Raw genomic sequence first — 17,566 nt, 5'->3', positions numbered from 1 at the left:
TCCAGAGAATAGCAATAGCTGGTGGTGGCCTATCTGAACCATACTTGCTAAAATGTGTTCTGAACACTGATGTATTTTAAGTGATTCAAGCTTAGATTTCTGTTGGGTTTTCTTTCCTTGTTTAAAGGCATCAGAGTATGGCCAACAGTGGGTACAGGGAATATCTCAATTGGCAAAATGTTCTGATAGTCATTTATCAAAGCCTGTCTTAAAACTGAACCTTAAACTGCCCTTTTGGGGCTATGGATGGGAAACAAGCAAATCTTCTGCTTTATAGCCCGTACTCTTTCCCTGCTGCTAAAATAAGCCCCTTCTTGTTCTAAGTCTGTGGATATAACTGTATTCTGCTCACCTGTTAGCTGGCTATAGATCCAGTTAACAAAACGTGAGCTTTCTTTATCATTTCTGCTGTGAGCGAATACTAGATTTGTTGTCTCTTCATCCAGGTGGAAATTGAGAGTTAGAGTGGTGTTTTGAGGAGGTCGAGGAAAGTTTTACCATGTTGCCATAGAGTTCCACAACCTTTAGTGCAGTTAAACTTGCTATTCTGGTCTGGCTTATTTCCTTGCTATAAGCTTTCTGATTTGAGATGTAAACTAATAAAACTTTGCACTCGTTTTCTCCCTATATCTTTGTCATTGAAGGGAGCTCTCTTTGCTTGGAGTGAATCTCCAGAAAATGTATTCCAATAATTCTGAACTTTTAAAGGGTGTATATGTATAATTTTCTGGTGCATAGCTTCTTTCTGCATCACCAGTAATGGTTAATACCCCACACCTATGGAATTTGGAGGCAGTCCAATGTTGCTGCTGGAGGCTCCAGGACTAAGCCTAGCCCTTCAGCTCAGGGCTCTAGATTTTCTGTCTCTAGCAATGGAACAAGTTGGTGGTTCGGTTTCCTCTTCTTTCTTTGTTCATGCGGCAGCAATTTATCTTCCTTCTCTTCCTCTTCTTCCCCCGGATTGAGTATTTGACAGTGAGATGGTTTCAACCACCGAGCTCCACCAATGAAGCACCCTCCTCTCTAGGACACCTCTGCCCCATTCAGGCATGGCAGAGCTATCCTGAAAACAGCAGACTAAATCTAAGCAGTGTTTTCCATGCAAGGCACCATTTACAGGCTCTTCACAGGGCAAAGTATGCCCTGCCTGTTCTCTGTCAGGGCATGGGGCTCAGACCGGACCGGTATGTCAGATCCCCCCCATCCCAAGAGCTGCAACTCTAATGCAGAGTCTAAGGATGAGTAGGATGCTATCCAGCCAGCTTGGGGTAAGTCCTCCAAAAGACAGGAGGGAACTGTCTGCCCGTCCCCCTCCTTCCAAATGATCCCAAAGTCCCATCCTCCAGATACTGAAGTGGGTCCTCTGCTCCCTGGGAAAAGAAGTGGGGTTCCTTCACCATTCCCCTTCTTTCCTCTAGGAATTGGGGCATTGTCCTGGTACTCAGGGGAAGGTCTAGCAAACCCTGAGATTCTGGAATCCCAAAAATCAAAAGCTAGCATCACCTTTTGCAAGGCAGCAATTAATATTACTAATGAGCAAGTGGGGTGAAAATCCAGGGTCAAACCCCCTCTCCTTTGACTTCACCACCCTGTTCCCTCGAGGGAGTGTTTGCTGGTGCTTTTCTCCTACACAGAGTCTGTGTTCTGTATCAAGCTCACTGCCCCTTTCCCACCCGACAGTATGTCTGGCCCTGCGGGAAAGCCTGTCGTTCCCAGGAAGCCTTCCCTTGGATTGCTGCATAGTGGAAATTTCAGTCCAAGGACCCTCACTCACAGCGAGGGAAAGGGGTGCAGATTTCAGGCAGCAGCAGAATGGAAATTGTGCCTGCTTATCATAGTAATAAAACCTTGCTCTGCCAGGGAAAGGGTTTTCTCTCCCTCTCTTGCTCCCTGTCACCCTCTGCTGGCTGGCTGCTCATTAGAGTGTAAGGAGCACTTTAAGCAGCCTGTGACCAGAACAGAGGCTTCTGAGGATTCTGCTCCCCATGGAGTTGCACCATCATGGGATTAAGTGAGAAATTCCTTCCCATGTTCAAAATGATCCTGTTACCGAGTAAAGCCCTGAGTGGTACGGGGTTGCTCCTACAATACTTCTGGGCTTGCCAGGCCAAACAGCAGAGCTAGCCAGCCTTGGGGAGCAGGCAGGCAACCTATCATGCGGACATCTAAAAAGTGACTTCTACAATCGAGGTATTTGTACTAGCACTTCTCATTGATTGAGAGATCCTCAGACCAGGATAAATAGCATGCTATCTTCCACCTGTAAATTGGTAGAGGAACTACACCTCTACCCCGATATAACGTGGTCCTCAGGAGCCAAAAAATCTCACTGTTATAGGTGAGACCGCGTTATATCAGGGTAGGGAGAGGAACCGCTCCCCGCCCCAGCTCACCTCTGCCTCCTCCCTGAGCGCACCACCACTGCTCTGCTTCTTCCTCCCTCCTCCCTTCCAGGCTTGCCACGCCAATCAGCTGTTTGGCCCGTCAAGCCGGGGGGGGGAGGGGCAGGAAGAAGCGGAGTGGCGGCGGTGGCGTGCTCAGGGGAGGAAGCAGAGATGAGCTGGAGTGGGAAGTGGTTCCTCTGCGCCCCCTGTTACTTGCTGTGGCCCTCCTCAGGGCACCTCGCCCCAGCCCACGTCCGTTCCGCCTCTTCCCACGACTGCGCCGCAGCTCTGCTTCTCCCCCCTCCCTCCCAGGCTTGCTGCACCATTCAGCTGTTTGGCGCGGCAAGCCTGGGAGGGAGGAGAAGCGGAGCAGAGCGGCATGCTCGTGGGAGGAGGAGGTGGTGGAGCGGAGGTGAGCTGGGGCGGGAAGCTGTTCCTCTGCACCCCCCCTTACTTGCAGCCCCCCTGCCCTAGCTCACCTCTGCTCTGCCTCTGCCTCCTCCCACGAGCGTGCCACAGCTCCGCTTCTCCTCCCTCCCAGGCTTGGCGTGCCAAACAGCTGATTGGCGCAGCAAGCCTGGGAGGGAGGAGAGGCAGAGCTGCAGCACATTTGTGGGAGGAGACAGAGTGGAGGTGAGCTTGGGCGGGGGTCCGTGGGGAGGCTCACAGCAAGTAACGGGCGGGTGCAGAGGAACCGCTTGCGGCAACACACATTCGGATGTAACGCTGTAAAGCTGCCCCATCTGCCGGACTGCTGTTTTACCATGTTATATCTGAATTCACGTTATATCGGGGTAGAGGAGTACCACACACACACTACCGAAAAACAAACAAAACCAAAATTAAAAAAACCCTCATCTGCAGGACTTTTCCAGGCCAGGATGCCAGTGGCTTGCAAGGTACTCTAAAATATCTTCCCTTTGAAGCATTATTAAATAGATTATTTTCTGTAGATGTCTCCTTTGAGGCTATCATAAGATCCAAATGAGGACAGACTACTGATTTGAAACCAAATGTTAAGCTAAAATTTTGTTCTAAGCCGTAGCCATCCCTTTGGAAGTTTGTGGCATACATGGACATTCCTAGTACTCAGAAGATATATTTCAAGCATATGGAGTACAAAAGCTAAGGGTACCCTGTTCAGCTCACTCTGTCCAAAATGCCAAGGCTCTAGGGCCTCAAAGTTGCTGCAGGCAAGATGTTAGACTCCTGCACCAGTTGGCATGTTAGGAATCTGGGAAAGCAGGACCGATCCCCAAATGGCCCCCTCAAGGATTGAGCTTACAACGCTGGGTTTAGCCGGCCAATGCTCAGACCGCTGAGGTATCCCTCCCCCACAGAAATCTCTTGGAGTATTGCGGAAAACGTGTCTGAGCCTCATCTGAAGAGTTGCGAAGTAAGTTTCCATTTGTCTGCAGAGGAGAGCCTTTGGTAGGAGGGTGCTTCTGGTTTGGTTTCTACCTTATTCCTTGCCTTGTATTTGGGGAAATCTTTCCGTTCCTGTCTTTTGTTCTAATGTAATGATAGTAAACTCTGGATTTTCTTCCCCCCAACCCCCACTTCTAAGATTCACTGTTGGCTACTTCCTGTTAGTGATGAATTAGGAGAGAAGTTGTGCAACAGAATGAGACATTTCTCACCTCATCATTTTCTTTCTGTTAGCAGTTTCTTTCCTCATTCAGCCACCCTGGCAATCTGATAAATTCCATTTTGTATTTTGGTAATTTTTCTCTTAAGGGAGATTTAGACATACAATTGTTTTAAGTTATTTAATACATTATACCCAGTTGTCTTAATACTAATAATCAGTTGCTGGAGTGTTTCTACAACTGTAGAACAGCTCTTCTGGTTCCCTGGACTGAAGGGCTGGGTCTACTCCTGGAGCCTCCAGCAACAAACATTGGACTGCCTCCAAATCCCATAGGTGGGTACTAACTCTTAGTGATGAACGAGGAGAAGAGCTGTGCAACAGAAAATGATCAGATAAGAAATTTTCTCATTCTTTGCAGGCAGTTGGATTCTGTCCTCACTGATCTCACACGTAATTCTGCAGAAGGGACAGAGTACTTCAAAATGCTTGTCGATGTGTTTGCTCCCGAATTCCGCAGTCCAAAGAATATGCACTTGCGCAACTTTTACATTATTGTTCCCCCACTGGTTAGTATTTTTGCCACATATATTGATGTGAATTTTTTTTTGATCTATGATGCATAGCATTAAACCACAAGTACATGTGTAGTAGGCTATTCAAGCCGACTTAGGCACCAACTCCCAACAGTGCATAGATGGGACCTCTTTACTGGAAGAGTAACTTTAAAAAACCTTTCCATCCATTAAATTAAGTCAGTGGAGGAATCTTAATGGGGGAGAGAGAGAAGAGAGGCATCTGGGATAACGTGATGAAAGGAGAAAAAGCAATGATATTAAATGCCTCTTCCCCAAAAGTGTCCTTTCAGCAGCAGCTTGGGGACCTCCAACCGCTTTTAACTCCAAATTCTAGTGTATAAACTCTAAGGCCCTCATCCTGCAGTTGGATCTGGTCAGGAAGATCCTTGCCTCCATGCAGAGCCCCACTGACTTCAGCAGGGTTCTGCCCACTTCGATCGATTGCATGATCAAAGCCAAAATTGGGAACTGTTCACTATTCCAGAACTAGCTTTTATAATAGAAAATTAGCTGAAGGTGGCTGAACCTCCAGCTGTGATTGTGGAAGATGAGCTGGAATCATGGGTGATGAAAATGAGGAAAAGGGGGCAACATAATCCAAGGAAAGTCTAGAAAAATAATGAATGAATATATGCAAACAAGTTGGGGGAACGTTTCTCTCCTTCTCCCTACATCTTTCAGCTGTTTTTCAGAGATGACTGCATTTCAGAAAGCTTCATTAAATATCTTTTTGAACATTTAACTATATTGAACTACATTGTAATAAATGCACAACTCTGGTGTGTGTGTATTAATAAACTATTGGTTTGCCCACTGGGTGATTGAAGAGAATTGGCCTTTTGCCTAAAACACGTCCATTGTGTGGTAGTGCTACAATGATATATGAAAGTGTAGCTACTTCTAAACAGTAATAAAACTGCATGAGACTTTCCTGTGTGAGTAATTCAATACTAATTTAAAACACTGTCTTTAGTGAGCTTTCAAAAAAATCTTAGATCTTTGGGTTAGGTTTAAGAAAAGTCATTTATTTTGTTTATATTTAGCTTCACTTAAACCTCCATTGGACACCTGTTCTGTGCTCCTATTCTCTGTCCCTTATATTAATGTAAAGCACTTGACATCACCAGCAAATATAATGAAAATTATACCATACATTATTAATTATATTATGCAAACTCAGAACCCTCCAATCCTCAGCTGACCATCTCCCCCAGAGCCTAGGAAACAGATGGGCTGTCCATCCAAAACCCTTATAAATCAGGGACTCAGAATTTAGCTTGGGTTTTTGGATGTAATTATATTTTACAACTGACAAAATTGCAAATGAACACCTTTTATTTTACCAAATCTTACTCTCAGGTTATGTCTACACTACAGATCTTGCAGCTGTACCACTGCAGCTGCACCGCTGTAGGGTCTCCCTGAGCCATTCTGTGCCGGCGAGAGAGAGTTCTCCTGTTGTCTTATCGCTGTCCACACTGGAGCTTTTGTCGGTGAAACTTCCGTCAGTAAGAGGTGTTTTTTTTCACACCCCTGACACAAGTTTTGCCAACAAAAGTGCTAATGTAGACCAAGCCTGAAATGACAATCTTTGGGACAACTACCTTTCCTTCGTTTCAGACTCTCAACTTCGTAGAACATTCAATTAGCTGTAAAGAGAAGCTGAATAAAAAGAACAAAGGTGGAGCAGCTTTCACTGATGATGGTTTTGCCATGGGTAAGTTTGAGCATACTGTCTTGTCTTCCAGTCAATTGGCGTGATTAAGGCTTTACAAAATAATAATTTGCCGTAACTTTTATGTTTAGCATTGCTCACTATTTGTGATTTTAAAATTTGAGTTGTCCTTACCTCAGCATGACGGGACTTGTGTAGGTTATTGCTTTCCAGTTTCAATGTTGTGTACTTAGTTCTCTTACTTCTCTGTGCGCACTACTAGGACAGACCACACTTCACCACAGGAAAATGGAATTTTACACAAGTCTGTTTCATCATTTGTTGGGTGTTTTAGCAATTTTATTTATTTCAACATTTTTATTTTCAGGGGCGCATGCATAAAAGCACATCTAGCTGTGATGTTTTATAAAGTAAAACTTGCTCTTTATTGTAGCTTCATAGTTAAGATTTAATTGTAATGTAGCATATAAAGTGAATAGTCGCAATACTAATATTAAAGGATATTCAAGGGGGTATATATAGAATATGTACCTGCATTTGTTCACTTTGACTTTGGTAAATGGTTTGTTAATGACTGCAGGTGTGGCTTACATTCTAAAGCTTTTGAATCAGTACCAGGAGTTTGATTCACTTCACTGGTTCCAGTCAGTCAGGGAGAAGTATGTGAAGGAGATAAGAGCGGTAGCTAAGCAACAGAATGTGCAATCAACTAGTCAAGATGAAAAGCTACTACAGACTATGAACCTTACCCACAAGCGACTGGAAGTTTGTTTACAGGTACATTATGGTTCCAGTTCTATGACGTGTATTGAACTCCACATTTGCTTGTCTTGGTTCAGCTGGTTATTAGCACTATAGAAGGCACCATCAAGAATTTGTAGAGACCATTAAATTATTCCCTGCTGGCTAGCACAAAAAAAATGCCCCCCTCAAAAGAAGGGATGAGCTGGGTGGTATTAATTATATATTTAATGCTGTAAGCATGCTTGGTGCTTTAAGATGTGCTAGAAGAGAAATACCTTGCTCCTAAGAGCAGAAATCTACAATAGATGGCTAACTTGAGAGAGAATGACTGACCATGGAATTAGGAGGTAGGTAGCAATAAATAATATGATGTATATGTTTGTGTATAGAGAGTCAAAGGAGCTTGGTTCATAGCATTGGATATTATGACTTCTGTGAATTGTGAAGATGAATAATGTCTCAGCTATCAAACCAAGGAAAGGCAAGCCTTATTTAGTATCTTGAAATATAGTAGTTTTAACTTCAAGGCACAAAAAATTACAATTCTTTCTGCCTTATGTAGGTAATACCATCCCTTATATCTGTAAGGTAACATGGAAAATCAGTAATTCAAATGTATAGAAGACTTAATCTATTTGATAAACTAATATAAAGTTCTTTTGGCCAGTCTAAGTGCTTTGTAAAACACATGTGAACAAGGTATAAAGTAGGATTTTCAAAAGCACCTAAGTGACTTAAAAGCACAAATCCCATTGACTTTCACTTAAGTGCTTCTGCAGATCCCATTCACATATGCTGTAGATAATAATTCTGTGATATACTACTGCTTACTGAAAGTCTCTTTCTTCTCTCAATATTTTTAATTAGGAGTTTGAACTGCTTTATTTCTCGCTAAGCAGTGCAAGAATATTTTTTAGAGCAGACAAAACTGCAGCAGAAGAAAATCAGGAAAAGAAAGAGAGAGAAGGTTAGTGAATGTTGTAGAACTTTTTTAGAACTTGAATTCTTGTGTCTTCAGAGATACCCTGATTAGGATTTTGTGGTTTCCTGTGCAATATGACTCAAAGACTTGCACTCTCCTTGTCCTGTGTAACTACATTCTTCTTACTGTCAGCTGATTCAGCAGAACTCCAAATGTTGTCAGAACCTAATAGTGATTCAGGACTCAAGGACAGCTGATGGTGATGATATCTGGAGTGGAGTGAATTTTAAGATGGACTATTGAGCCCAAAAGCTAGTGATAGGGGAGGAAGGCAAATAACAGTAATATCACTTAATGGGCTAAATGCATTATCATTCTCACCATCACCAGTTTGGTAATGTTATACTCCTTCCCTCCACTGTCTTTATGATAGGCTCTTTTTGAAAGAATTCCATTTGAATTATTCATCATTGCTACTAGCTACAGTTCAGTGGCAGTGATTAGGGCTCCATGTCTGTCACGGAGGTCGCAGAAGTCACAGATTCTGTGACTTCAGCAGCAGCCATAGTGGCCGACCCCAGGGCCACCCAAGCAGCTGGCCCCAGGGACAGCTGCTTTGGCGGCCCTGAGGACAGCCACACTGGTCGCTGCTGGAGCGGCCCCACAGCTAAGATTTAGTCAAGGGTATTTATAGTACAATCAGGGACAGGTCACAGGCTATGAATTTTTGTTTATTGCTCGTTACCTGACCATGGCTTATACTAAAAATTCCCATGACTAAATTGTAGCCTTAGCTGTGATTAAGGAACTATTTTTAAACACTCATACAGAGATCATTGGCAACATGCAGGGAGATAAAAGCTTGAACATATTATACTTCTAACATGCAGATGCTCACAATGTGTTTTGTCTTGGCAAATGAACTGCTAATATAGGATTTAGGGAATATGTTGTCAATTCATGGTTTAGGTGAAGTGCCCAATTAACATTAATAGGCATGTTATATATTCAGTGTCAGGAGAATAATCCTACCACACAAATGTCTCTAGTCTCTCTTGCGCAGGGAGAGTTAGCATGTGTGGTTGAAAGCCTGTCTCTTTAAAAAATGAAAAGTGCTCACAAGGATTGTGAGGTAGATATATGGTTGTCCCAACGGATTTAGGAAAATTGCTATAGCTAATCCCACACAGGTGAATGTAGTGAAGTTGAAAACAGAATTAGTAGCATTTGGCCAGAAATGCCTCTTTTAGAGATAATACAACATAAACTTCTTGTCTGTCTGTAGTTCTGGTAGGTTCTTATCACAGATGTTATGAGTTTTTGGCTAAAAACGCACAATTTTTCATTTAAAAAATGTACATAAAATGTGCCACTGTAAGTCTGCCAGAAACATAACGGGAGTAAACAGATCAAGGGGACCATCCTGAAAGGATCTGTTGTTGTTTCTACCAAGGGAAGCTGGCAAGTTCACTAAGGAAACTTTTTTTAGGATGAAATAGCATTAGTTTTTCATGTACATTTTAAAATTTCTATTCACTTGGAGTGGAGATGCTCAAATTACTATTCAGACTTAAAAGAAAAAAAAAAGTTAATAGAAAAGGACAAATACTGTGGTAACTTTGATTTAACCAGCCACAATTATATAGAGTATTCCTCTGAATAAGTATTCATAGTCATGGTAAATGTGCCAATCGTGTGCAAAGTGTGTTCTGCAGTAGTCAAGGCTTGAAAGTTTAGCTGTGAGAAGCAATATCGTAGGCTTCAGTCTTTAGACCTTAATTCTGCAAAGCAGTCCAGCACTCCAACTTTGCTCATATGAGTAGTCCTATTGACAGGGACTAACCACAGGAGCAAAGTTGTGCCTGTAAGTGCTTTGCAGAGTCACTAAGGATATCTCAGCCAAGAGACTAGAACTGGAACATTCCTGGCATACAGCAAGCTTACTTTTTATAATGTCTGGTTAAAACAAATTATTGTTTTAAATATAACATATCAGTTTCAACTTTTTTTCTTTTTTTTCTTCTGTAGAAGAATCTGTTAAAACAAGCAATGGAGACCTCTCCACCGCTGCACCTGCAGATCCCGTTGTGAAATGATATTGCTGGTATGCATTATTTGTATGAGCTATCAGAATTATTAATTATCCTGTTCCTGCCAATAACTTTTTGTAGGGATAAAATCCTAGATTTGATTTACCTCTTGTGTTAAAATGGATAGGAAATGGTACAATACTATAGCAGGACCCAGTGGGCTACTATAGCTGAGTTTGTGTCCATATTTCCTTTGGAAAACCCTGTTTTTTCAGGAGTTTATTACATTATTTACAAAATTTTGGTCTGAGCTGAAACGTAGCATGTAAAACCTTGACTTAGGAACAACCGTTATCTTAAGTTACAGAAGTGCAGATCAAAATTAGTAATTCACTAATTTCAAATGTTTTCTTGCATCGCTAACTTTAAAACATCACTTAAAAACCTTGTAGGCCTTTGTTCCATGGTTTGCACTAGGGCATTTTGATCTTTTTAACCAGGAAGAACAATTAAAGACAGACAGACATTTGCATTTCTAGTATCTATTGTCTGAAAAATAATTTGGGTGCTGGGAATGCATCATATTCAGAGTATATGTGGCACCTAATACCATAGTCACATATCATACTATAATAATGCTCGGCATACCTTGTGAATGTAAATTGAGACTAATACATAGTTCAGAAACCCTTATTAATGTTAGCATATCTCACAAAGCCAGTATTCTTCATTGATTCTGATCCATTGGCATACCAGCTGACCTAAGGGGATTTAGCTCACTTTCCCTGCCTTTTTCTTTCATACCAAAGAAGGTGGGGTCGGGGGTAGAGAGACTACGCTAATGAAACTGCTTTAGGTTTACACTGAAGGCCTGACTTTCATCTACAAAAGTAAGGAAATTCAGAGAAGAGAAAACCAGAATTAGCGCTTCCTCTTATGACCAGGCACTGTATGAATGGGTGCCTGTGAATATTAAGTAAACTTACATTTCATGAATGCTGTAGTACCTAAGCACAAGTTTCAGCCTCAAGTCTGTAGGTCTGTTACACCCTTTGTGATGTCCAAACGTAGTCTTACATGCTTTATGATCAACAATAATTACACTGCAGGCTCTAAAAGCTGCTGTACACTGTGAGAATTCCATACAACTTAAACATGTGCTTGCTACAGTTTTGCAGATTGTGCAAGAGTTAGACAGTAGTTATCCAGATTCCTGACTCAAGCAAATGGCTAGTCTTATCTTAAAATTAAGTGCCAGTTACCACTAACTATGAAAAGGTACTGTTATGTTTTAATCACCCAGAACATAAAACAATATCTTGCTAGCTAAATAACACATCATTTAGTTTAACTGTGACTTGCAGTTTTTTGGCACAGATGGTATATTTTATTGGACCACAGTTGCCAACCTCATCTCCTAATTACAGTGCAAGATGCTGTTTTATAAATATTTCATAATTACTCCAAAGCTGGTCACTGATTATGTATATATGACTAATATAAGGTGTGACACACCTGATATTTGCCCCTGTCAGTCACTGATTCATGTAGAAATCTAGGACAAATGATGATTTGTTGAAACTGAAGGGACCAGACTGGCATGAAATTTTTTTCCCTAATGCTGAAAACATGACGCAGAAGCATCACAAACTGTTTACTTGGCTGCACTCATTAAATCCTTTATTTGCGATTCATCATAATTGCTGAGATGGCCCTAAAGAGTGCTGCAGACCCTAATTTGTATTTGTTTGAAGTGCTGTTTTATTTCAGTGAGACTTTCATACGTTATTTTTAATTATTTGTGTCTAGTTTGACCTCTGGGCCCGTAGCAAACATTTTCAGCAGTGCTACTACTGCTGCTACTACTACTGCTAACTTCCCTGCTCCTGTATGTGCATATACATATACCCCTGTTCTAGACCAATCTTCAGTCATATAGTTCATAGGTTCTTGGGGGTCTGAAGAATCTATGGCTAGAGTCTCTCACTTCTCCTGTAGATTGACTATGTAAACATGTACATTCATGGCACACCTATGCTATAATAAAGTCTGCACTTTTCCCTTTTGCCCTGTAATTTGGAAGAATGCTATTACAAACCCTTAATACTTTTCAGTTAATCTTGGATAGTGTATATGCCTGATCTGTACACTGCTAACAGATTAATGTGGTTTTGATGACCGAAATTCCACAGAAAGGACTACAGGCTATTTTTAGTACCGTTTAGAGGTAGCATATGTGGCTGTGTAATGTATGTGTGAATATATACATATGTACAATGATATAGCTCTTCTCGTTAATATAGGATTGTAGTTAATGTATTTGGAACATCTCACTATGCAGTAGAATCTCACTAATGGAGGGAACCATTGTATGGATTCATTCAGTTTCAAGCTGGAATAGTGGGGCACACACCCACCTGTGCCAGTGGGGGAGAGCGCCACATGAAACTCGTCCATTTCACTAGGCATTACAACTGCATGTGGTGCTACTACAGTGAGAACCTGGTCCAGCAGCTCTTAGAGCTTGGGCACAATTATGGAAATGAGGCTCTGGGCTGGAGAAGGGAGAATCTTAGGAAAGCTACTGTTGCCACTTCACTCAAAAAATCCATTGGTAGCAAGAGAACAAAGATGGCTACAGCTGGCTTAATTTTGCTGAGGACTGATAGACCAGCTTTTTAGCTCCCCTTTTCCTTTCAGTCAGGAACCAGGGGGCATTGCTGAAAGCTGCCTGTCTAGCAAGAAAGCAGCAGCTGCCATCTTTCACTTGTTCCTGTGGGTGGGCTGAGTGTTAAAGGAAACAGATGTGTAGCAACAGCCCTTTTAAAAGCTCATGCCCCTCTCCTGATTGGCTGTCTCATTCTTCAATCAAATAGTAGTGAGAGCCCAGCCTTACAAGTACCTCTTCCCACCCCCATTTTCCTTCCCCCACAACACCAGTACTGGGGGAGGACTCTAATATGTGCTCTAGTCTGATTTCAGGGACTTACTGAAAGCCAGAGCTAATCTCATGTGCCCTTTCCATTGGCTGGGTTGGGGGGAGAGATTCCACTAAGAGCTGACCCATCTGCACTTAAGTGAGCAGCTAATATGCTTCCAGTGTATAGCTGTAGGCTGCTGAAGTGCAGATTCCTGAGATCCTACTGCATTCTGTAAGCTGGAGGGAAATTTGAACTTTTCATCGGATGGCCATTGATGACAACCATTTTCAATTTCTCAGGTATGAAGGACCAAATGTAACATGTATTATCTAACTCATTTTACAAAAAGGGTATTTTGTTACCTTAGTCTTTTTTTTGGTTTTGTGAGTAGAGTACATTATGTACAGAAAGTTAATAAATGTAATTTTGAGAACATCATTCTTTGATTTTTGTCTTCAGTAACAGGTGTCCTCTGAACTATAAGCAGGTTTCAGTTCTCCATTAGTAAAAATTTAAATAAATAGGTATACTGTATCTCCATATATTTATCTCATAGAACAGGAAGGGACCCTGAAAGGTCATTGAGTCCAGGACCAAGTACTGATTTTGCCCCAGATTCTTAAGTGGCCCCTCAAGGATTGAACTCACAACCCTGGGTTTAGCAGGTCAATGCTCACACCAACAGTGTGACCATTCTTACAGAGCAGTGGCTTATGTGTCAGTAGTAATGTGATCAAATCAATACAGAGGGTTGGAGAACTAATACTTCATTCTAATTATAATTAACTTGCATGGTGTTAACATTCAAACATTCAGTGATGACTGATGGGTGTCTGGCCTTCTGCCATACTGATTCCAGGCAAAAGGGGCATCTGCAAAGATTTTGGAAGATTATCCTCCTTGTCATGTTCTAGTTAACCGTAAGCTCTCTAGTATAGTGATTGGCAACCTTTGGCACGCAGCCCGCCAGGGTAAGTACCCGAGCGGGCCAGTTTGATTATGTGCCGCATACGCAGGTTTGGCCAATTGCGGCTCCTACTGGCCGCGATTCACCGCTCCAGGCCAATGGAGGCTGTGGGAAGCTGTGGCCAGCACATCCCTCGGCCCACACCGCTTCCCATTGCCCCTGACCAGCGAACTGCAGCCAGTGGGAGCCATGATCAGCCGCACCTGCAGGCGGCCTGGCCCGCCACTTGCTAAAGGTGGCCGATCCCTGTACTAGTATCAGAAAAGCTAATTTCTTAAGTGCCCCAAAAAAATTTAGATTTAATTCAATCAGTTTTACTCAGCTATTCCAGCTAAGTTTTTTAAATGAAACTAGAGATAGAGAACAGCATGAACCAATGCTGTATGGGTTTTCCTGTGATGTCTATCGTTAAAGTATTTGCCACTGCATACAGTCTTCAGTAATCCAACTGACAAGCTGCTTCTTGACTATGCAACACAAAATGGCAAAGCCTCCATAAGCAAGTCCTGTATAACTTATTGCAGATGAAACTGGAGAAAACTCCCTAGCCAGTGCACAAAATACCTCCGTTTAGGCAAGCTACCAGTCACTAACACACAGACTTATAATCTAGCATTTTATTGGTAAACTTTTTTTTATTGAAGACTTTTGCAGACTGTCAGACTTTATATTTCACCATAAAATTAATGTTAAATTTACAACCATACTTAACGCAATAAACATACTGACTTATGACCGTTATCCCAGGCTGCTACTTTCAAGAAGCTTAACCATCTAAAAACCACACACAAGCATGCAAATTCCTTGACTATTTCTGGATTCTGTTTGCATTTTGGTTGTATTTAAAACTAACAAATCCAGGCGTTGTTATATCCAGGATTTAGACATTCTGTAACTGAGTAAGTGTGGTCCCTATGAAGATGAATAGGCACTTAAATTTATTTTGTAAGCTTATTCTAGGTGCAATACAAAAATAGATTAATAGGAAAAAATTAGTGTTTATCAAATAGTTCTGTAAAGAAACTAGCACAAAAGATAAATTCTTGTAACACTTAAAGTACACTAGAAACTAAAAAACTTCATTTGAAAATAAAGTAAATAGTGCATTTTTCTTAACCTTCATTCAGATACACTATATCATGCAAACTATGGAAATTACTGATCACTACACGTACAAAATTTTTACAGTGGCCTGATTTTCAGAGAGACTGGGCATCCACAACTCCAACTGAAGTCAATGATAAGGTGATCAGCACCTCCAAACTAACTAAAAGTGTATAAATCTGAAGAATGTGACATTAACCCTTCGCTTCGAACAGTCAGCATCAAGGAGCTAACATTGAAACACTCCACAAAAGATTGTCAGCTATTTCAAACAAACCCAGAAGGCAAAATTCTGCTCTCACTCCATTGTAAGTCAAGAGAAACTACACTCAGTTACTCCTTATTCTCATTACTATAAGAGAAAACAGAATGTGGCCCAAGGTGTGCACAAACATTTGAGATCTTTGCAAAAAAGACTCCCTGCTTTCCCCCTTCCCAACCAACATACAAGGAATGAAAAGTTTATGCTTCTGACTCTTCCCCCCTCTCTTCAGGTATGGCTCCATCCTCTTCTGATTGGTCATTCAATAATTTGAATTTGCCATCATTTGTTAGCGGCATGGACATCATTAACTGAGCTAGTGCTTCTGGATCCTGAAATGAAGATGTTAATGAACATTAAGTTCAACAAGCTGTGGTATCTTTCTTTTTTGAGCATACAGAGCTTCTTTGCATGACATTTTAAAATACAGCTATATATGTAAATGAGACTTTGGCCCCAACTTTGCAGTACAGTGAGACTACTTGTGCAAAATTAGACACAGGCATGACTGTTTTCAGGATTAGAGCTTTTATTTGCTGCTCTTGCCTAGAATTACTACTCCAGCCCTTGAAATATTTGGTGAAAATTGTGGGTAACTTGTCAACATTGAAGAAATGAGTTTACCCTGTTTTCTGGGAGAAAGGGTACTTTGCTTATTGTGTAAACTATTGATACATCTAACATGCTTTGGAACTCCAGTGACACCAGAAATGTGTAGGAAAATTTTGGTAAAGGATGAGATTTTGATATGAATCTTCACAATTGTAACTTTCATTTATTTTGGGTGGAAAACACACATCCTAACTTTTGAGCCCCGAGGAGAAGAGTTGGGGATAGTTACTGTGAAGTATTAGTGCAGAAATCTCAATTTTTCATTTTTAGGTGCTTTTTTCACTAACTCAGAGGGCTTATTTTTAAACTTGTCCCTGCAGTGGACAATTGCATATCTATAAATTCGATGTATGTTGGTGCAGAATCAGATTAAACGTAAACTTGTACTGTTTAGCTGATGACTGAGTTAAATGCATGTCCCTGCTCGATGTGCAGTAGCAGCAGTAGTCTTCAGTTTGTATCGTATTGTGTTTTACATACACTGTAAGACAGCCAAACAGTGCAGTCAAATTTACAGGAAATAAATGAGATTACAGTGAGATTGGTGAGAGGAAATCAAAACAAAACAAGCATACTTCACCTTTTGAGCCTCAATAATTTCCTTTCCCAAGCTTATTGCATAACAAATCTGAAAAAAAAAAGTGGACTTAGTTTCTAGTAAAACTTTAAAAATCTATGCTAACTTGATGAATTTTCATTGATGATGCTTCATACATCTCAGACTGTTTGTATAGCTAGAGTATCTCTCTTGAAGCCTATTATCATAGGACTGCATGTCTAAATCTGTCTGTTTTACAAAGCTAGCATCTGCTCCAATGCACCCTTAGTGACCCAAAGCATTATGACACTCAGCTTTTTAGATGCTTGGGAAATCACAGGAACACCACTCAGCTCCACAAAGCCTAAGTCAGGCATCTAGACTCCCTGTACAAAGAACAGGGAGAGCCACAAAAAACCAGCACGCTAGGTGGAGAGGTGCCAACAAGAGGGGTGTATCCTAAGAACAGCTCCCTCATGGAGATAGACACCTAATTCCAGCTGTAGGGAGGTGCCTAGCTCTGCTTATGATTCACAAGCAGGAACCTGGCACCTAACTTGTTTCCTGGGCGAAGGGATTAAGCACTGCCTCAGTCTGCACAAAACAGCTGGAGGATGTGGTGGTGGTAACCACCTCAACTTCTAGCCCAATGGTTAGAGCACTTGCATAAGATGAGGGAGACCCAGGTTCAATCTGCCCCCTCAGACAGATAGGGAGAGGATTTGATTGAAGATCTCCCATCTCTCACCAGAGCTCTAACTACTGAGTTGTGGGTTATTCGGATGTGGGCTCCCCCAGTTTCTCCTGTTGAAGCTGTTCCATTTTGGATAAATACTTAGTCATTGGGCAAGAGAGAATGATGCTGTAGTTCAGTGGTTAGGCTATGTACCTGGGAGGTGGGAGACTAAGCTCCAGTCTCCCTGCTTTCATGACTAATTATTCATCCACCGTTGAACAACTTCAACAGGAGACAGAGAAACACCCACATCAACTGGGAGGCAGGGGTCTTAGTTACGAATGAAAATTCTTCCACATCAGTAGTGGTCTTAAGAATGCAAAACAAAATGGTGGGCTTGGTCTCTCCCATCTTTACTACTTGTTTTTTGGACAGCCTTCTGTTACCTCATGTGCAGCTGTATCCATTAGTATCAAACCAGAGCCATATTCTGCATTGTCTTCTCTATAAGAAGTTGTAAAGTCTGGGAGATTAGGAAATGAGTTAACACTCCCACTCCGCTGTC

At 41.6% G+C, this 17,566-nt stretch overlaps 2 protein-coding genes across 9 annotated transcripts in view; one reads left to right on the top strand and one right to left on the bottom strand.

The window, feature by feature from the left end:
• Nucleotides 1–13,280, top strand: part of WASHC4 (WASH complex subunit 4) — a 275,049-nt gene extending 261,769 nt beyond the window's left edge. For 2 of the 6 annotated variants that reach the window (XM_050945514.1, XM_050945526.1), the window contains 5 exons: nucleotides 4,394–4,541; nucleotides 6,171–6,267; nucleotides 6,806–7,002; nucleotides 7,837–7,936; nucleotides 9,920–13,280. In XM_050945514.1, coding sequence (XP_050801471.1) covers nucleotides 4,394–4,541; nucleotides 6,171–6,267; nucleotides 6,806–7,002; nucleotides 7,837–7,936; nucleotides 9,920–9,987 — 610 coding nt within the window. In that variant the 3' untranslated portion in view covers nucleotides 9,988–13,280. Of the gene's footprint in view, nucleotides 1–4,393; nucleotides 4,542–6,170; nucleotides 6,268–6,805; nucleotides 7,003–7,836; nucleotides 7,937–9,919 lie in introns of those variants that run through there. The other 4 variants (XM_050945521.1, XM_050945522.1, XR_007773385.1 and 1 more) reach the window with 4 other exon arrangements.
• A 1,131-nt stretch (nucleotides 13,281–14,411) lies between these two features.
• The window catches only part of APPL2 (adaptor protein, phosphotyrosine interacting with PH domain and leucine zipper 2), a 61,191-nt gene continuing 58,036 nt past the window's right edge, over nucleotides 14,412–17,566 (bottom strand). For all 3 annotated transcript variants that reach the window (XM_050945639.1, XM_050945629.1, XM_050945650.1), the window contains 2 exons: nucleotides 16,368–16,415; nucleotides 14,412–15,507 (listed from right to left, as the gene is read on the bottom strand). In XM_050945639.1, coding sequence (XP_050801596.1) covers nucleotides 15,376–15,507; nucleotides 16,368–16,415 — 180 coding nt within the window. In that variant the 3' untranslated portion in view covers nucleotides 14,412–15,375. The remainder of the gene's footprint in view (nucleotides 15,508–16,367; nucleotides 16,416–17,566) is intronic.

The sequence above is a fragment of the Gopherus flavomarginatus genome, chromosome 1 (genome assembly GCF_025201925.1).
Source record: "Gopherus flavomarginatus isolate rGopFla2 chromosome 1, rGopFla2.mat.asm, whole genome shotgun sequence".
NCBI lineage: Eukaryota > Metazoa > Chordata > Testudines > Testudinidae > Gopherus > Gopherus flavomarginatus.
Note: the sequence above shows the minus strand (reverse complement) of the source record. Positions and strands in the feature narration are given on the sequence as shown.